The sequence below is a fragment of the Drosophila mojavensis genome, unplaced genomic scaffold (assembly GCF_018153725.1).
Source record: "Drosophila mojavensis isolate 15081-1352.22 unplaced genomic scaffold, ASM1815372v1 contig_74, whole genome shotgun sequence".
NCBI lineage: Eukaryota > Metazoa > Arthropoda > Insecta > Diptera > Drosophilidae > Drosophila > Drosophila mojavensis.
In genome coordinates this window covers 25,236,685-25,258,401 of record NW_025318899.1, presented here as the reverse complement: position 1 = coordinate 25,258,401, position 21,717 = coordinate 25,236,685, and the positions used below count along the sequence as shown (strand labels likewise).

General features: G+C 38.1%; 3 protein-coding genes across 6 annotated transcripts in view; all 3 read left to right on the top strand.

The window, feature by feature from the left end:
* The window catches only part of LOC6583571 (synaptotagmin-5), a 40,341-nt gene that overhangs the window by 12,914 nt on the left and 5,710 nt on the right, over positions 1-21,717 (top strand). The window contains exon 1 of one of the 4 annotated variants that reach the window (XM_015162930.3): positions 11,834-12,104. The exons of 1 other annotated variant lie outside the window; for it this stretch is intronic. The gene's annotated coding sequence lies outside the window, so the exon portion shown is untranslated. Of the gene's footprint in view, positions 1-11,833; positions 12,109-21,717 lie in introns of those variants that run through there. 2 more of the 4 variants (XM_044009549.1, XM_044009550.1) reach the window with 2 other exon arrangements.
* Positions 4,273-5,446, top strand: LOC6583573 (homeobox protein Hox-B4). Its single transcript, XM_002009203.3, has one exon. It carries the CDS (start codon positions 4,374-4,376, stop codon positions 5,325-5,327), a length of 954 nt encoding a protein of 317 aa, XP_002009239.1. The 5' UTR covers positions 4,273-4,373; the 3' UTR covers positions 5,328-5,446.
* Positions 6,000-7,146, top strand: LOC6583572 (26S proteasome non-ATPase regulatory subunit 8). The gene has a single exon (XM_002009202.4). It carries the CDS (start codon positions 6,137-6,139, stop codon positions 6,929-6,931), a length of 795 nt encoding a protein of 264 aa, XP_002009238.1. The 5' UTR covers positions 6,000-6,136; the 3' UTR covers positions 6,932-7,146.

Sequence of the window (21,717 nt, the reverse complement as noted above, 5' to 3'; positions counted from 1 at the left end):
TTCTAGTTCGGTTATATATTTATAAACAAAGTATAAAAAAAATCCAAAGCATAAACAAATATGAAAGAAATACCATCCATCATACATCATATCGAATCATACAAGTTAGATTTAAAAAAAATAATGAAATAAAACAGGCATATTTTAAGTAACAGTATTTTAAGAAGTAGTATTTTAATAAATCTGACGCGTGCAAACTGCCTAGACCAAATTGTCTAATTGGCTACAGTGGGAATTATCAATCCAGTATATCTGCAAACCTAAATGTTTACTATTGACTCAAGTTCATCCTTTCGAGTACTAGCTTTGTATTCCCATTACCCAATTTGTTTCATTTAAGTAAAAATCTTCGGTTGGCGGCAGCCATGTTTGTCAATCTAGAAATCATAAACGGCGATAAGGGCCACAAAGAGATACGAATGTAACAACTGCTGCGAGTCCCAAAAGGGTGCTTTGTCTATTAATTGATAATGCAGCCGTGTGCATTATGTATTAGATTTATTCATTTCAGTCAATCCTGGGGTTGTTTCGATACCATCACGAACACACTCCGCTGTAGAACGTGCCGCCTATTGCGCAGAATCGCGAGCGACTGCCAAGGACAACGCGCGCGCTTTTCCATTACCCTTATCCAGGATGTGGACACATTTATTTGTTTATTTTTGTTTTTTCTTTTAATTTTAAATATGGTTTTTATTGACTGGCTGTCGCAGTTGACTCGGCGAAGTGGTGGAAAGGGAAATGTTATCGTACGTTTTACGCATACATACAAAATGTGTAATTTGATTAGTTGTTAAACTCTGTAAGGGCTGAATGTTCGGAATGTTGCTGTTGCTGGCGGTGACTCAATTGTTTGGACCTTTACACCCTATTGGCCTCTTCAAAAAGCCACAACATTGACCACAACAAAGCACTTCTGATTAATGGTAGCGGCCGTCGGCGGACCACGATGGCCGCTAAAAAATGCTCAGCTAAACTATCTCGTATCTGCGTAAAAGTTAGCATCCTTGACTGTCCACTCGTACCTGGCCTGGCGGCACACAAAGGACATTAGCTACATGAATGGTGAGGTCTGCACAAAGACATCTGCAGATCACTGCAAGTGCTCTCAGCTCTCAGCGCTCGGCTCTTGGCTCTCGGCTCTCGGCTCTCAGTTCAGAATCCAATACAATTGTTTCATTGTTTCGTGCCTTTGTGCTGCACTGACTTTCATTCATAAATGAATCATGGAGCTGGGCATTGTTGTCCTGGGCCTTTGGTCGAATGCCATCAAATATTAAACAGTCGGTAAAGGACTTTGAAATGTATTTCTATAGCCATCAGTATTGACGCTGTCATAGGAGAATCGTAAAGTCCTTCACCAATTTGGTACTAAACGACATTCCAAACAAACAGACCGCACGCACTCATCTATTGCCGGAGGTCTGATGACTCAGAAACACGCAACGAAACACCAATTGCTCAGTGGTGCAAAGCTCTTCTATAATTTATTCATAAGCGCACTATAATATGAGGCTACTTGAGCGATAATGAAGTCATATTTGTTGAGCCAACAGCCGTTCACAGAAGTGTTTCTCTCCACTTTCTGTCCATCAAGAGCCCCTGAGCTATAATAAATAAACCCTCAGTCGTGAATGGGAGTACAGCCAGAGCCGCTCTCTGACTGTGTTTGCCAAAGTAGCAACAATGGCAACTACAACAATCAGTCAAATGCAAATGTCACTACCAATTAATGTCAAGAACGATTGCTGTACAATCAAAGCAACTGAACTCTCATAAGCCAAACGGGGTGCAGCAGATCCCATCTTGTTGGTGGTGCTCCTGGTGGTGGTTCTTAGCGTACACGCGATGACTGGTGTATCCAGTTTGCCATAGAATCTCTCTCTCTCTCTCTCTTTGTCTTTCTCTTTTTGTCCCTATCTTTCTATCACACTCCATCTGCTTCAAATTATATACAAAGTTTCTCTCCGCTTTGATTTGCTTAGCGCTTACCCCAGTTTTGTTTACAATTAAAATGATATTGTGGTCTTCGCTTTTCCAAAAGGGAGCTTCTTAAAGCCCTGGATCCTTAAACATGTTTGCTAATAGAACTCAAACATTCTCTCAGTGTAAATGCAGCTCATGTCTCCGAGGAAACAAATTAGAACTGCTTTTGACCTTAGCATTCGTGGAAAACAGAATGCGATAATAGCACGATCTATTCGATCAACAATACTTGAAGTAATTCGAGCGTATAAACTGAGCATCTACAAACGGATGTGGTCAAAGGTGAGCAGTACAAAGTGCTCAAGAAGCCCTTCACGATTAACAATATCTTATAACAAAAACTGGTCCAGATTCTGAGCACGAGACCGGCGCAACGCCTACACAACGCATTGGCAAAAAGAAAAAAAAAAAAAATTTGTTGCTGCAGCTGCGACTTGGATTGCAAAGAATTTTTGCATGGGCTTACAATAAGGAAAGTACGCCAATTAAGCAGAAGCCAAAACTAACAACAATGCCCCAAAATAGAAAAAACAAACGATATGTCGGACACCTCTCTATGCCGGACCCTAAAGCTATGCAACTGCAGTTAACAATGCAATTTGAGATGTACCGTCAGAGTGGGACAACAATTAACGTTCGTAATTGTGTGGAGTTTTATAGCCACTTAACATATGATAAAATATCATGGAAGCATCACAGAAAGAAGAGACACAACACAAAGCAGCACCCGGACAAACACCTAAGCATTACACACGCCGTAGCACAATGGCGTGAAAAGGACAATTATAGGAAATCCTTAAAGTCAGTTAACAAATGATAAAACTGCCGCCAAATGTTCTCTGCGTAACGTAGCCCAAAAATCAACTCTCCTGCACTCCCTCTCGCTCTTGCCCTTGCTGTCAACTTCTCTCATTCTAAGGCGACTCTGTCTGGCCGAGCACAAAGACGCAATGGGCATCGGGCATCGGGTCTAGGGTCCAGGTCGTGAATGAAATGCCACGGCTCAACCTGAATGGGCCAAGTTTGTATGCGTATATGTGTATGTGTGCTTGTGTATGTGTAGTAAGTATGTGAGGGCATTGTTAACCGATTTGGCAGACGCACACAAGGATAATGCACCCATAAAAACATGTTAAGGTTATCATAGTGTAGTCGACAATACAAACAGACAAATTGGCAAGCAAATGGATAGCATGAAATTTCTAGACATCAGCCTTCCGTGTGATCGATCAGCTAGATTGCAAACAGTCCGATTATTTTCGAAAAATCAATGCCTTACTTCATAGTTTAAAATTCCAACTTATATCTACATATAATTAACGTTAGCATTTTAACTACTGCTATAAAATTTGGCTTCAGCGATACGTGATAGACAAAAAAAAAAACTTTTTGGAATTTGTCCTAACCATGAATCAATACGATTCAATTGTCTTAATGTCTTAACCACAAAAGTATACTAATGTATAACAAAAATTACAGATCACTGCTGAATAATGTTTTATTATATTATTGCTCCCAATCTAAGCTCAGACACATATTTGAGAGTAAATATTTGTTATAATGCAGACAGAAATGAAATATCACTTGCTTTTCATATTGCTTCTTCTACTGGCTATTCCTCTCCCATACTTCAAATTCTTCCACAACTTGTGCTTGAATTCCAATTTAAAATCTATTTCCTGGCCATTGAATAATATTTGCACACCTCAACTTGCACTAGGGCTCGTCGTTTTCGGTGGACTATTCAAATATTGATAGTTACAGGCACTGCAAGAAATATCAACGTCCAGTACTGAACACGTCCGAATTTCGAAATGTAGTTCCCGATTTGTACATGTACCATAAATAAAGCCAAAACTAATCAGATATATTATCATGTATTGGTATTATATTATACAAACATGGAAGATTGAATGTTTGAGGAAAGATATGTAGGAAGTGGTTATGAAAACCAATAACACATCGAATGAAAGTTGTCTCTAGCATTCTAATTTCAAACTTTAGTTGAAGACATTGTGCCATACACACACACACACACATGCAACCATTACCGATATATGTTACCTGCCATTGTGAACGATCTGTGTGTGTTAGGGGCGGAGCTTCAATGGCTACAGTTTCTGTATTTAGAAGAAGACAAGCTGTAAATGGTGGCTTAATGGTCAGAGGGAATAGAGCAAACAACCCTCAAAGAAGTCAACAACAATGAAAAGGCAGCTCAGACCAGGGCCAAGGGTGTGCAAAAACAACCCCTCAGCCAACGGTGTCTATATAAAGTAAACGAAACAGCCGGAGAGCTAACCAGTAACGCTCGAACAGCGATCGTGCTAGGATCTCGCACCGAATTGAGTAGCAGTAGCATTCACGAATCACGACACTCAGGAAACATGTCGCGCTCCTTTCTAATGGATTCGCTGCTCAGCGATATACCATCACTCAACAAGAATAAGGAGCCACTTGGGTCGCCCATTGACCCCACTGTCAATGCAACGGCGGCAGTTGTGGCCGCCTCAGCTGCTGCAGCAGCAATGCTGCCAGGGATACCCATGCTGCCATATCCAGCTAGTTATGTGGGCAGCTACCTCTTCTCGCTTGGCATCCAGCAACAACAGCAGCAGCAGCAGCAGCAGCACCAGCAGCAGCACCAGCAACAGCAACAACTACATCAAAAGCATCAAGCAGCGGCAGCAGCTGCTGTTCACGCATCTCTGTATCATCCGTATGCGCAGCTTTTCGCAGCCAAGCGAAAGTCCAGTGGATTTGGGAGCTATGACGACTGCTATCCATCGCCTCCGCTATCGGCCAATGCCGTTGCTCACAGCTCCAGTGCTCAACTGGCTCTGCCATCAATTCCGCTGACGGGAGCCTACGGTCAAAGCGTCTATGAAGCCGGTGCCTTGTGTACCTCGCCATCGGCATCCTCGACTGCATCGTTGGATTATGGCAATCCTGATGAGCAGCCAATGAAACGCTTCAAGCATGATTCTTCTTGCTCGCCTGCCAGCTCTCCCGTTAAGTCTCAAACAGCGGTTTCCAGCGCCGGCTTGGAGATCACCCCCTTGATCAATGACTATGCTGACTCAAGCAAACGCATCCGCACTGCCTTTACCAGCACCCAGTTGCTCGAGCTGGAAAGAGAGTTCTCCCACAATGCCTATTTGTCCCGTCTGCGCCGTATCGAGATCGCCAACCGCCTACGACTGTCAGAGAAACAAGTGAAGATATGGTTCCAGAATCGACGCGTCAAGCAGAAGAAGGGCGGCTCCGAAAGCCCCACCTTCAATTTATCAGCCAACTCGAGTAGCCCCCAAACGTCACCCACGGCCAAGTGCTGTGCGTAACATATGTATATTGTTGATTAAGTTTTATGTGTACAAAAATAATTGATTCGTTGTCCTCTTAAGATAGTCATTAATGTGTACATGTTGAATAGTCTAAAATAAAAACCATTTGAAAAACACTCAAAGCTCTACTTTTAATACGCTGAAACCGTCGACAAAAGTAAAATCTGAAATCTGATAGATGCATTCTTGATTGGAGTTTAAGCATAGGTTAACCACGCTGTGTCTGTCCCAAAAGAGCTAGAGACATAAGTTCTCTTATAGCACGTTTATATCCAGATATTGTATTTCAAATCTGTCGATTTCAAAAGGGAACTACAATACAGTATTTATCGCACATTTAAAGATTCAAATCTACTAATCAAATTTCGAATATCGCTTTTTTAATTTATTGCTTTAGGCAGACTATATGTATAATATAGAATATATTTTTTTATTTCATTTGACAGACTTTTTGAGCGAATTCAATTCGTGTCGATCTATCCGTGTTCAACTGTCAAGTATGTATATTATGGCTACAGCGTCTGCAAATCTCAAGATGTACTCCAAATGTATTTCCATGAAATCGACATTGTACTACAATTTTATATCAGAATTTTGAACAGTCTTAGGGAAATTTTTATTTTAAGCTCCTAGACAGGCACTTCAGACTAGAGCGTTATTGTTATATATGTATGAATGTTCAGTAGGCCTGGAACCTTCATTTTCTACTGGCTGTTTCCGAGAAAATACAATTTAGTAAGATCCAAAACCAAATCAGCAGATGGAAAATACAAACTTATATCTAACAAATTCATCGTTATAACGTGATGTCGAACATTTACAAGGAGTTGAAATCAGAATGGTCAAAGGCCTCACCGAATTTGGCGCATTGCGGCCAGCTCTTGAACTCACTTAAGTTGGAGATGGTTCGCTCGGGCTACGTGGACGTTGAGGATGAGGGCGAAGTAAATCCGCAGCAAAAACAGGAGCTGCAGAGGTCGCGGGATATGCTGGAAATAGCTATTGAGCACAGCATCAAGATCAAAGACAATGCCGCCTTTGAGCGGTACATGACACAGCTAAAGATGTACTACTTTGATTATGATAAGCACCTAGACTCCTCGCAGCAGATGCACAAATTCATGGGTCTCCACTTGCTCTATTTGCTGGCCACCAATCGCATTGCTGACTTTCACATTGAGTTGGAGCGTTTACCGTCGGCTCTGCTTCTGCAAAACCCTTTCATTTCGCCGGTGCTGGCGCTGGAGAATTACTTCATGGAGGGACGGTACAACAAAATTTTGCAGGCAAAGAAGTCGATGCCATCTGAATTATATGCTGATTTTATGGATTTACTGGTGAGTACGGCCCGGGAGGAGATAGCCTCATGCATGGAAAAGTCTTATGGCAAGATCGCACAAAAGCAAGCAGCACTGCGCTTGGGTCTCAAACCCGGAGGCCACGAGATGCAAGCTCTGGTCAAAAAACGGAAATGGACCCTAGATGAGGATGGAAATTTCAACTATGCCGATCTACACATGAGGCAAAAGGAGAAAGTACCGGCAAAAGATATCGCTGTTCATACGCTGACATACGCCCAGGAACTAGAGAAAATTGTTTGAAGTTATAGCAAAAAAAATCGTTTTGCGTTAATCCAATCAACTAGAAAATGATGGCCTGAAATATAGTTGCTTTTTTCGAAATTTGTCAGATTACATTTTCACACATCTCAACCTAGATTTCATTCCTTCTACTTTGGGTACGTTCTGCCTATAAGTCGACAGGCGTAATAAATCGTGGACAGATCCGCAGTCAGGGTAGTCTATTCGAATTTGAATTTTAGTGTATCTGTTATACATAGGATTTATATTTAGAACACTTTAGCATTCAGATGTGAATTTATGGTTTGCTCTGTTAGATATTTTATATACTACAAGGCTAACCGCAACAACGACAGTAATGACGACAATGAAAGTTGCATTCTCATGGCACCACAATAAATCATGTGAAATATGGCGATATCATGGTGCTACTTTAGAAAGAAAATCTTAAGGTTTAATGCTTAATTGAGCGAAAACTCCAATCAAAGAAGTTTTGCGCATGCAACGATTTTAGCACATCTGTAACATACAGAATACGCCAACTCAGATGCTTATCATTGTTGGGTACAAAATAATCAAATGATACTTGCTGAGGACTACCGGCCAAATCGAATCGAGCGCAACAAAACTCCTTCGGGCCTTCGGTCTCTCAGCTGATTCAGACAAAGTCAACAACAATTGTCATCGATCCTTCAATGAGCAAGGCATTGTAGGCTCTTCCAAAACTCAATGAGAGAGAAAGAATGAGGGGTGCGGTGCTAATAAACGCAATTGCACCTACGCCCCTGCGGGTCAGCAGTTCTCGTGCAGAATGGCCCAGTCGGTGGCTTTAAACGGAATTCTGAGTTCCATTCATTGTGCTCATTCTTGAAAATTCGTCTCAGGTAGTATTCGTCTATTGCACGATCGTTATCAGAACGCATGTATATGAAAGACTTGCCTTACTGTTTTTCAAGTGTGCGCCCACTTGAGTTGAAGATCGAACTCTTGAGACTGAAGTGCTCAGGTAGGTGGTACCAACTCCTGTTGTGCATGCAGTTTTTTTTTGTTTTTTGCAAATTCATTGAATATTGTGCTTTGTACATAGCACACCATATAGTACTGAAACTAGAATTGGTCTATATTAAATCAATATTCTGCCAATTTTACTGCAGAGAAAACCATGTATATATTTATATTTTCTGGGAAAACAATAATCAAATCATTTTTGTTTTTGATATAAATTTGGGAGCTGCCGTCAACTACATACATAAGAAGTACTAAAAGCTCTCAGTTTGCCGTAGTATGGGCAGAGTAAATTCGGCTAGTCTATTCTAACGTGCATTGGGTTAGACTTGAAAAGATTCCATGCACAATACGAAAAACACGCGCGATTTATGAATGAATGGAAACTCAACTGTGAAAGAGGCTTCACTGTCAAGTGTTTTAAGGCATTCTCAAGATGTTTTCAAATTTCTAACACATTTCATGAATGAAACCTACCCCGAGACTTAGAGGCTGTTTAGCTACGCTGTCCGTCGCTTGACTCGAAGCTCTTGAGAGCTGGGAAATCCCGCTATCTTGTTAAAATATCATTAGCCTGCGCAGTGCTGAAACAAATTCTATTGAAAATTCGTTGGTCAGGTGAGGTTGAGGGCTCTACCTGTACGTAGACCGTTATGCATTTGCCAGCTGCGCAGACTGCACTTGTCTAGACTCTAGACACTCTGTCGCCAGGGAGCTCGCAATTGAGTATCCTGCAGCGCAACGGCTGTGGTCTCAAGTGTTTAATTTTAAGTGTGTACATCGATCTCTAGCTATTAATGTTGAGCTACATACTTGACCTTGATATTATCTGGGGACTAACTAAATTGTAATAGAATTCTATTTGAAGTACGCTGATTGGTTCAAGTTTGATCTGGTTTTATGTACATATATAAAAAAGTCAGAGAATTCAATTTCATTATCATGTATATATTTATTGATGAAGCTAAAGTTAGGGTTTGTGCAATGTTCGTCTTACAAGTCACTATTGAGAGATTGAAAATTTCGAATATATTCCGGCAAAACATACGCGCCATTTAGTACATACATGTATAAGCACGAAACTATTGTTAAGATCTTCAATAGCTGCACGTTGATCTATCCGTATGAATGGAAACTATTTGGCGATATTAATTTTAGAGTATATACGGTATTAAATTTAGAGTATTTCCCGATATGCAGATTACCCATTTGCGTTACATTATATATATCAAATTTCACCTTATAAATTTAGGGTATATAGTATATAGAGTATATTTCAAATATCAAGTCTCTAGCATCAATAGCGCCGAAAAAAATGCGTTCATGAGGACAGACGGACGGACATTGCACAAAACCATTTCACTTTCGTGAATGATTATAAAAAAAACATATTTTGAAACAAACTTGATCTGCGCATGCAATACACGGACTTACAAATAAAATTAAAAGTTTTCAGCTCTACTTTCTGAGATCGGCGAATAGTACGAGCGCGTGATGCCCAACTGATCTATGTTTTTTATTAGATATACGTCTATATATGTTTACTTGCTGCTTGCACGTGAATTAATTTTTTTTTTTTGAATAGATATAGAAGTATTAAAGAGAATTTAATGACGTCAGAATATGATTTACATATATTATTAAATGTTTGGCATTTTATATACTCTTTGGCAACTAACTATACTCAAAACTGATCTTCAAAGGCAAGTGCAGTCACATTTGGAGCCGGTATCCGAAAGATATCAAAAATCTACATTTTAAAATATTCGTCCATATGCTAATTTCTGACACTTTACAGAAGTACGTGAAATAAGGCTGATAAGGCGCGATAATAAAAGTCGATAAAGGTATCATTTTGTTGAAAAAATACAAGGACATACTAAAAAATTTCATTTGTCTAGCTCTTCTATCTTCTGTGATCGACGTTTTCAATCATACTGACAGATGACGTACGAACAAACGGACAAAACTTTATTCATGGTAAAAAAAAGTAAAAAGACTAAAGTTATGAATTGGTCTTCATTGGTCTTCATTGGTTTCATCTTCGTGTCTCATATATATATATATATATTTTTTTTAATTGAAGGCAAAGTCATTCTGTTGCTTTAACTACCTTCTGACTGACGACACATGCCATTTGTATTCTCCCTCAACTAATGAATCTATTTCATGGCCTATTCATAAGAGGGATGACTGCCACAAAGCATCTCCAACAGAGACGCAGACATATTCTAATTTTCGTGGCGCCTAGCAAAGATTGTCGCCTTTTTACCAATTCGTTGTGTAACCTACATATGTATGCATACATAGATAGTAGATAGATATACATATAATTCATTTCAATTTCTACGTAAGCTTGTGTTCTAGCATTTTCAGAGCTCTGCTCAAGTCGATCCAATTATTATTATTCGGTAAATGAAAATAGTGTTTCACCAACTTGACGTGGATGAACGTGTTTGAGTGGCGAATGTACATATCGAGATGAAATTAGGACATATTCACATATGCGCACACAATTTCCCTGTGATTCAGTAAGCAGTCCAGTGAATTAGCCTTATTTGAAATATACCCTCCAAACACTCGCCTACAAATTTCACCGTAAGGGTCACATCACAGTATATTAGGTTTGTCTAATGCCCGTCCGTGCGTAACCTGGATTTTTACATTCGAATTGCCAACGCTTTTATTGTTGTGCCATTATTCAAAGCTACAAGCTCTATAGTTTTATAACTATATCATTAAAGTTGAACAAACTTGCTTTGAAGAACAACGTTATCTATTTACAAAATACATAAACTTATGAAAAGTAGAACCAACTTCAGTAGGGTCAATTTGGGTAGTATTACTCAGACGAACTCGGAGATTCATTTTAACAAGGTCAGCAATATTTCTCATACAAAAACACGAACTGAGTTACTTAACGCCACACAGCAAAAAAATGGATTCGTTATCTTAGTTTTTAATTATTTTCTGCATTTGCTACTTACTGACTAAGCTCATACCTGGATGTGTGCGATAATGTATGATTATTGAAACGGAATTAAACATCAATACTTTCAACATTTCATATGCTCGTACTCAACCCTTTCCCTGCATTAGCAGAGAAAGTGTGCAAAACCTACGTTTGTATGCGCCCAAACATGTTTATTATACATTTATACGTACATTTGTATTATTGAGTGGCATCCATGCAAATACAGAAAGGTTACATTGACTGTGTATATTTGTATTGGTGCCTCCATATGTATGTATATGCACTCATTTATATATATATATCTATATATATGTATAAATGTATGTATATGTATGCATATATTTTTATCTAAGGTTACGTTAAAGTGAAGTTGTTGGCAGGCACACGAAAGCGCTTTCATCGCTGTCAAAGCTTTCGCAGCTTTTTCGAACATCAGCCATTTTAATTTGTTGTGACTAAATGCTGACAAATAAGAAAACAAAAAGTAAATCCTCAACATGGAATTGTAGCTGTAGATTAATGGAACAAGCTGTTTGAGCTCTATCAAATGTAAAGTATTGTATGTAGGCTTACCGACTGATACGTCATAAAACATAACCAACATAACTTTACAAGTTTCAATTATATTTAATAGAATTGTTTTTTTTTTTTTTTTTTTTTTTCTCCTTTTTAATTTCTTATAGCATTTGCGCAATGTCAGATAGAGGTACACACATTTGTGTATAAATTTGAGTGAAGCAAGTGCAACAGCTGATTGGGCAACAAGTTGCGAAAAAGCTTTCGAAGCTGCGAACTCGTAGTTCAATGCCACGAAAATTTGGCCGAGCAATGTCGTCGGGTATTGTCGGCCTCGTCATTTTCGACCTCGACCAACTCGAATTTTGCAACTTGTTGTGCGTGTGGCCACGTCCTCGTCCTTGTCGTGGCCAAAAAGGCAGAAAATCAAAGTCAGTTGTACGCGCGCAGCTCTTACGTGTGGTACGTTGAAAATTCGTGTCCCGAACTCGCATCTCAATCTAAATCCGAATCCGAATCCGAATCCCGAGTGAAATTAATGAAAATTAAATGCAAAAATCGAATTAATAGAATATTTGTGTTTTGTCATTTTCGATAAATTGGACATTTGTTTGAGCTGTCGTGTTAATCACGTTGACCTATATAAAATCTTTATCATATCAAATGATATCAAACATTTGTTAAAAAGACAGCGCCCAAGTAGGTACCTAAAGTTTACTCTTGGCAGCCAGTGCGCCAATGGGCCAGTAAGACAGCCAGAAAGGTGTTTTTTATGGATTTTCCTGCGTCGTTGTGGCTGCGTCGAAACTGTTGCTTTGTTGTTTTCCATTATTGAAGCAGGTGGCTTTTAGGTGTACACAGCGTAGAGCTGAGCTGTATATAAAGCATACCTAAAAGGACCTTAATATCCCTTATATCCGAGCTTCACTCGAAATGCAAAGTTTATAATATTAAGTTACACATTTTCTTGCTTGGGTTTTATATACATTTTGAGTTGTTGCATAACGAGAGCAGGTAAAACACAATTTTTACCTTCATATTGTGAATTTGCATATCAAATATATGCATATATGTATATGTATATGTATATGTATATACTATATATATATGAATATGTATATGTATATGTATATGATGAACATTGAGATGTTGTCATCAGAACAGTTTGTTCTGGCACCTTAGAGCAATTCATGGCGGCATAAATGAGGCGTTGGGCATATACATTAGAATGTGATTCATTATAGGTGTAGGAATTTAGATCACAGGAATTTTGATGAAATTCTTAGCTGTCAGCCTTTCAGTGACACATCCAAAGAAGTGAATGTCTTTTTCGCCTTTGTTGATTCTCATTGCCCTTTTTCCAGATAGCTAATATTGCTTGGTTGCGGGAGCCTTGTTAAAAAGGCATCATAAATTTGTAGTACATTAGGCAAGCTTTTAAAGAATTTAAAAAACCTGTAAAACTGAGAACTGAGAACGTTGAGAACCCATACGTGTGTTTATATACAGCCAGACCGCCAGCCAGCCAGGCAACAAGAGGCAAGTCGAGCTACCAAAAAGCAAAGTTAATATAATTATTTTTAGATAACAAACCAGGCGAGTGCACAATTTTGTGCAGGCCTCTTTCAATATTGACAATGGTGTTGCTGCTGTTGTTGTTGCTCTCACTCTTACTGTTGTTGTTCCTACTGCCGCTGTTGCTGTTGCTGTGGCTGTGCTGTTGCTGCTGTTGAAGTAGCAAAAGTGCGTGAGACACAGGACGTGCATTGTTCAGGAAGTGTCGCAATATGGGGCGGATTTGGCTATGTGCGTGCTTATTGCCGTTCATACTTAAAGTTGGATTAAACTTTACCTTAAAGTCGCCTGAGAAGCAGTTCTTTGGTGCTTTGGTGCGAACTCGGGGTAATGAAATGTATTATGACAATAATTTATTGATATTTCTTCTGTCAGAGAACCCAATCAGCATTCAGCATAAGCCTTACACCAAGCCCCCACATATGTTTGTGTGTTTGTTACTACAATCTGTCACAATTAAAGTGACACGTTTCATGTGATGTTCGTGAGTCGTGGACAAATATGGCTTATATACCCTGTATATAACTGTGCGCAGTATATTTTCAGCTCTGGATGGAAATTGGAAATGGTTCTGATTTAGCGGGTGAAGTGAACAAGTGAGGATTTACTTAGACTCGCGATATACGTAAGGGGTATCTCCTAGTCAGCCTCAATTTTCTTTTCAATTTTCAACGCTTGCCCTTGCAATACTCTCGTAAATTTCAATTTGCCAAGTAAGAGCGCACAGCTCACGAACACAAGTGCACAAAGAAGTATATAGTCTCGGATTTGTTTGTATCCACATATGTGATTTGTTTCTGACAGACACATATACATATGTATACCCTCATACCCAATGTATATAGTGTGCAGCATTTAGCCTGTCCTGACGTGAGCTGCATCCTGTTATGTTTTGTGGTTAGCCACTACAAGTCTGTTTTTTTTTTTTTTTTTCATTCCTGTAAATATTTATAGTGGCCTTTGATTTTTGGAGATTTCAGTCAATTGGTGTTGTTCAATTGAATTTTAATTCGTAAATACAGTTGGGATTTTGGATGCACCTCACATGAGAATTGGTTTAACTCCATCCACACATTCCATTCGCCCCACATTTTAAATGAACAACGGTCCTTTAATTAAGATTAATAATTAATAAGCAATTACAATGTAGTGTCAGATGTCCAGACAATGAAAAACTGAATAGAGCGTCAGATCTGAAATGAAAGCTTTTTACTTTTTAAAGACCATAAAATGAATAATTGTAAAGATTTTAGTCATAATCACCTTAAGCCAAAACTTGTGAAAGCAGAAACGCAATTTTATGAATTCTTTATGTGTATCTTAATTTTTAGAAAATTTGTACTGCGACGCTGTCAGCTTAATTACGCATATTTTGTTGTCAGATAGTTCCACAGAAAAACTAATTAAAATTTTTAAATCGTATACAATACTCGTCCATGGTCCAAAAACATCTGAATTAATTTTAGTAAAAACTCAAGAGAGAGGGACTGCAGTAAATAAATAGGTAGTAAATTCTCTGTTGCGCCATAGATAGTATTGCTAAATTTGCCACGCAATTAGTAATAATCAGTTGTTTTTTTTATTTATTTATTTATTTTTGGTTATAAAAATGTGCTATAATCTCGAGTACTCGAAGCACTCATTGCAAAATTGACGAAATGGACTGGGAAACAGTCCATGCTAATAAAGTAAGAAGCAATAATCCGAGCTACTATTTGTTAAGATCTTTTTCATTGCTAACAAGATTGACGCAAGGCCAAACAAATGCATCAAATCAATCCTCGCTGCTGGCAATGATACCTTCCCTCGTATATTTGGTGAGCTTGTATGTGTGTGCACGTCAACAATAAGATTACAATAGAATAGGAAATCGGATAATGGCTATACATCAGTGCAAAATATTCGCGTTTTGCCGGTAGATACAATAGCATTTATTTTTGAAATGGGAAAGGGTTAGCATAGCCAAAACTGTCGAAGGTCGCTGGCCTTTGATGTAGACCCTCTCGATGCATTTGGCATTATATTTTATTCGCCTGATACTTATTTCTTTATTCGCACGAATGCAGCATCTGATTTGTTTTGATCTAAACCGCAAGAGCAAGACGCATCCTCTCAAGACCGACTTCTGAATCATACATATACAGATACTAAAACTGAAATTATAGGCATTAATAACAAATAATTTTCCACGGTTGGGTATGGAAATATACATATGGGCATGTCTCCAAAAAAGGCCAACCACAGCTAAAAAATTCAAAGTCAATGAATAGTAACTAATCTATAAAATGTAACTAATATAATCCGATTTTACATTTATTCATAATAAATAGCTATTGCCCGAAGGGTTCAGGTGATCTCGTAGCCGAGCAGTCTCGACCAGAGCTTTCTTACTTGTTATTGCACAATTTGTTCATATTAATGTTCTTATAGGGAGACACTATGCAATGAAATATGCTACTTTGTTTTTCTCTATTATATTATAATTAATAAATTGAATATATTGAAATCATTTGTAATGGCTGTAATGTTTTGGTATTATTTATTTATTTATTTACTAGCTGGCTCGGCAAACGTTGCATTGCCCTATCCATTATTTCTAGGTAAAAAATTGTTGAAAGCTATGTTGCTCAGGTTGGGATACACTCTGATTAATTTATTAATCGGATTTTCATTCAAGCACCTTGTAGTAACGACATTCTTCGTTTTTTGGTCAGGTGCAACAACAAATAATGCGGATGGTTTGCCAACACGTGAGCATGCCACGTACAATTGATCATGAGAAAAACACGCATTTTCTAGATTAAGGCCACAAATAGTCAAAGATTGACCCTGTGATTTATTGATCGTAAAAATTGTATTTTAGAACCCCTAATAGGTTTACGACTACTCTCTACTAAATTAAGAGTGATAACTTTTTTTGTGTACCAAAAGCAAACAGAATGATATGTATATAAAGTTAAAATGAAAACAATGATTGATTTTACCATTCAATGGATTAATCATTTTGATATTAAAGTGATGCCCAGTACTGCGTCGTGTAAGCACAATATCACGTGCTTCCAAGCTTTCACCAACAATCAGGATTGCCACTTCATCGATTGTTGGAGCATTAAATGTGCGTTCATGTGTTACAGCTGGTCTTTTATCTGCTCTGATTACTACTTTATAGTCATCTCTTGGCATGCACTCTAAAGCAGTCTTGAACAGCTTGACCAATGCATGATGTTCGTGAAGCATTTGCTGCAAATCTTGGAGAATTGCTCTTTTCATAGCTGTGTTGATTTCTTGACGCCGGTCAAGTTGTTCTTCCATATTGCCCATGAAGTATATTTGCAAGAATTTGTGCTGTGCATCTTCAATAGGTTGCAATGATCCAATGCGATGGCAAATCGGGCCTTGAATGTTTAAATTCAAAGCCATAGTTATAGTTAGATTTACAAACACTTTTTACAGAAATCTAACAAACTACATTATTCCAAATTTTTTTTTTTACAATCATAGAAAATAAAATTTTTAACGTACATTACCTTAAAAGTCGGATTATATCCGTCTCCAATAATTTCCGCCCCAAATGAAGTCATTTGGAAACAGGCATTGTATTTTTGAGTGTTCGCTAGAAAATGTCGTGACTCTAGTGATTCGCCATAGAGCAGGGAACGCAATGGCTCTGGTGGCGGGACCACTAATGGCAATGTCACTTTACCACTAAGGCAGCACAAACCGGGCGTTTCACCAGCAAACTTCAATGCGCCACAATGCTGGTAAACAACGTCCATTGGACCAATTCAAGCTGTAGTCAATGGTGCAATCATATCGAAACGCTGCTCGATTCAAATCAATCCTAGAACCATTTCTTATTGCCATTTCACGGGCTGCCTCTCTTTGAGAAGCATGAATTAAGGCCCTTCTTTGCTGGGTACTAACGCGGCGCCTTTCTCGGGCGATTTCTCGTTCTTCGTCAAATAATTGACACGCGATATTCCGATGCCAAATTGCATTATGGGTCCGCCGGGAAAGAATAGATCTTCTAGGACACGGCATTTTTATCAATAGTAACACTGAATATGCCCTCGCACAAAACAATCGAGAAATATAAATATAAATAATTTACACAAATTTATGTTTGAGACAAACAAATACCTGAACTTTCGAGATATTTAGCTTTTGTACGCACGCGTATTATTTTTATCAAATGTGCTTTTTTTATGAATAGTCAGGTTCGCCTGAGGCTGTGCCGTAGACTGACTGACTACATTTGTTTAGTTACTTCTATACTATTGTATAATATGAGAGGAGCGAAAGGACCGAAAACTGCCACTGTTATCAAGCCTACTGAGTATCAATGGAAATTTGAATCTTTAGGGAAAAAATCGCGTTTTTCAAGTATTCGTCAAATTTTTTCAGTATTTTTAAGATCTACTATCCTACTCGTGGCGGAGACAAATCCAACAAAGCAAAAACCATGAAAATTGGTCCAGCACATATCAAGTTATAAGTCTCGGTACACTTTTACACAACTCTCTTTTATATATATAGAAGAAGATTAATTTATTTTTTTTGAGAATTGCCTTTATATAAGTGTATTTTAGCAATTTATTTTTATGTATCACATTACTTATCTAATATTGCTAAAGAAAAAACATTATTGTGAAGTTCGGAAATGCATGAATTATACATTTAACTACAGGATCATTTCTAGGCTCCACCTCCACGTTAGAGATCCAATGTTAGCCATACGATCTGCCTAAGAGAAGAGTAATCCTCTGTCTTAAATAAATTTGATCAGTGCGAGTTGCAGGCGCCCACGTAAATAATGATAGGCCTTTAGCTCTCATAGGTTCCGCGTTCAGACATCCAATGTTGAAAGGGTTCGGGGTATGAGCATTGATATAATACAAACTGGTATTAAACACATTCCAACAAATCCCTTATACGATGTGTGTGTGCGTGTGCGTATGCGAATGTGTGTGGCCTCGGGGCTATATAACAAATTGATATAAAACTAGGAGCAACTGGGCACAATGAAAAGCTATCACAGCTACCGCACTACATTCTAGCAGCCGCACAATTTCCATTGTATTGTTGATTAATTTCTAGCCGCCGGGTCTGGATGTCTGGCTGAACTACAGCTTGATGCTTTGTAAACATGTTGACAGACTGAGCGACCGACAGAAAGACCAACAGACCGACAGACAGCCAGACGGGCTGTATTGACGTTTCATGAGCGGATTATCAACGAATGCTTCCCATTTATAAAATCCCGGTCAACAAGTGTTTTGGCCCTTTCTCATCATTTGCTCTGTTACTGGTTGCAATTGCGCAATAAGAGCTTCAATCTAATCCATAATATTCATAAATAAGATCCTTTAATAGTAAGGCAATTTGTATCTATCCCAGAGTTTCAATTGACTATAATTATTATTAAAATGAATAGTTTCTTCAATCCAACATAATTTTTTCCAACAATAATTCTGATCAACATCTCAAGCAAGACAAAAATATTTAGATATATTAAATTATGATTGCTATATGAGGACTAAAATAGTTCGAATTAAAAATTTTAAAGGCAAATTATACTATATTTTTTAATCTAAGCATTTGTAATGCCAAGGCAAAATTAACATTCTATTATTTGGGTAACTTTCAAATAAAGATAGTATGCAAATATAATCATCCAGCCACCTCCAAACATTCTAATATTAGAACTATTCACTTTTTGTAGCCGACCTTAAACTTACTTTTATTTGAGCCGAGATCCTAGGCTATAGCCTAGGACTTATAAGTCAAGCTAAAGTCACTTACAATTAGGATAAATTAGATTAATTTTGACAAGTCAGGACATCAAAATTTGTTACTGTGTGTCACGTTCTGTCTCTATCTTCCCAACTCTCACATACCTCCTCCTCAGTTACCGTTACCGTTACCGTTATACCTACGTCCATGTGTGAGTGTAGGTAAGCGTATAATGAGCTTCTGTTTTTGTATATTAATTTCCGGCCGCATCTCTCGTGTCTGTTATGAACTGCATTTAAATTTTCCAGACTTTGCACGGCATTGTACCATTGTATGCAAATCGTTTGTGGCACAATTATTTAAATGACTTAACATGGGCTTAAAGAACGGAAATACCCGCTTAGTATTATCTGTAGAACTGGACCACTGTGTTTGGCTGATACCATTTGCTCTTTTCCGTTCAACCTACTCAGTGTCAAATATTTTCAAGCCAATTTCCATTCTTTTGAGTGTTGTTGGTTAATTGTTTTGTCAATTTCAATGGCGAACAAGTCGGTGGGATTACACTTTTGTATATACGTATAGTTTATTGCAGCAGATATACCCGTTTTCTGTCTGTTTGCCAGTACGAAAGAGCGCAAGCTATTTCATTATCATCAATAATAATAAATTATTCATTTCCCATTATTCCCAAATTGTGTAAGATATACCTCGACTATCTTTAGAGCTAGATTTGAGAGTCGTGTTCTGGTTACTTTTTTTTCACGATTTGGGAGCAGATTCTTGTACAGAAACTACAAATTATTTGTATTTTAGATAGACTGCCCGATTAGAGTCGATTGCATTAACTGCATTAAATATACGCAGTTAGCCTGCTAAACACAATATGAGTAGGCTGGATTGTTCCTACATATATGCTAATTTAGAACTAGACTTTCAAGTGTACAGTATTTTGTTAATGGTTATTTAATTAGCTGGCTTATAGTAGGAAAATTAGAATTTGGTTAATAATAATTGATAAAAAATAAAATGCACATAGGTATAGTAAACTGAAATTTTGAAATTAACATATAGGACTAGACGTCAGCAGGCCTCTCAGCTCACATGGAACACAAATAAATGTATATATGTATTTGGATCTTTATTTTGATTGGCTACACCGTCCATCCTTGTTCCATCCTTATTTGGCACAATCGCGCTTTTCGGCCTATTCTTTTGGGAACTCTATTTTCTTTTCCATATCTGCAGGAGAACGTATTATTTGCCTGGTTGCAGCATATGGTCTTCATTAACATACGTATTCTTAAAACAGTTTTGGAAAGATAGACGTTCACATAAACACTGTTCGTTTGTCGATATAGCATCAGAAGCATTATTCTTACTAATATTGCGCACCTGCATATTAAACATTGGATTGCAGGCGGGGAAATTAATAGCACAAGGAACGCGAATGATGCAACATCCGAAACGATTTAGGAAACGTAAGGCCATAGTCAATAAATATATAGACCCAAAATTAGGGGAACTGAGGACTTGCTGACTTTTCACTAGCAATTTAGATGTTCTCACAGGAAATTATCGGAATAAACAGCCTCATTTTCATAATATTCGTAGTTCTCGAAGAAGGTCTTTTTCATCGCCTGCTGTTTAATAACTTTCCTCTTCTTATTTAACATATATAATAGAATTTTGTTGAGTGTGTAAGTGTAAGTAAGTAAAGTAAAGTAAGTGTAAGTAAAATCTGTCCATTTGGACAATGATCAGATCCGGTGACAAGTTTAATATACGGAGCGTTAAGAAAAAAAAAGTCTGTCAAAGTAAAAATCCTCAGGAGGGTTTAGTGAGTGAGGTCTTCAATCTTCATCTGCTAAAACCGAGGAGATAAGTCCAAACTTACAAGTTGGGATCAGGCTTGAATGGAAAATCCAGAGGGTGTAGTCTTTTTAGCCTGCGACAACAGTTTTCATTTGTTAGGTCAGCCGCTAGCCGGTTAGGGTATCTGCAGAGTCTGTCGAGGTGACGGACTACAAAGCTCAGAGCCTCCTTGTGACTGAAGGGGTTTTTAGGTCCCAATAAATCACAGCGTTCTTACGTAGCAACTTGCTTTGAAATCTTTGTAGAATTTCTATGTTGGAGTGTTTTTATCTCTTTTAAAGATGCATATATATGTAATATTTTCGACGCATCTCATCTTACTCATCTTAGTAATCCGCAATCAATACGAAATTATTCCTACCGATCGGGAACTTAATAGTTGCTATTTTTGAAACTATTTTTGGTACGTTCTCAATTGTTCAGACAGATAGGAAGATCAATGACGAGAATGTTACAAAAGGAAACTATGAAAATGCCATTAATCAAGGCTTAACAAATTAAACTAAGTGGAAAATTTTAATTTGATATTACCCTTGAACGTACACGTAGTCGAATCCTTGCCTCAAAGTACCAACAACCCTCGGACTATTTTTACGTAGGATCACCTTTTTTCGGGGTTGACATTCATATGCGAATGATAGCTGCGAAATGACAAACTATTAAAATGCCTTTTCTATGCAATTTTACGCCATGATATGAGTACGTTGTGTGAGTCCACTTTTCTTCCTGATTTTGGGTTGTTTTTCCACATTTTCTGCAGCGAATTTTATAGGACTTTTAGCCACCACCACAAGGGCATATGAGCATATGTCTGTGCCTGTGTGTGTGGCTGGGTGTGCGGCTAGGTGTCATCGTTCTTCGCTGGCGTTGAAAAATGGGCTTGGCCGTCGTCCCTTTGATTATAGTTTAGGTGTCAATTAGCAACGGTGCGGTTGGGTGCCTCTCAATGATACGAATTATATATTTTAGTAGGAAGTGCTCATAATCCGGGACTTAATGAGACAGCACATGTAAACGAACGCGACTGTTGACAATAGCTGGTTAGAATTATGTGCGTAACTTAAACTTGTTCATGAAAAGAGCATATGATTTGCTAGGAGAATGTGATATACACAAACCGGGACGGAAA

Coding starts and splice junctions, on each gene's coding strand:
- LOC6583573 (XM_002009203.3), top strand. CDS start 4,374: ATGTCGCGCTCCTTTCTAATGGATTCGCTGCTCAGCGATATACCATCA.
- LOC6583572 (XM_002009202.4), top strand. CDS start 6,137: ATGTCGAACATTTACAAGGAGTTGAAATCAGAATGGTCAAAGGCCTCA.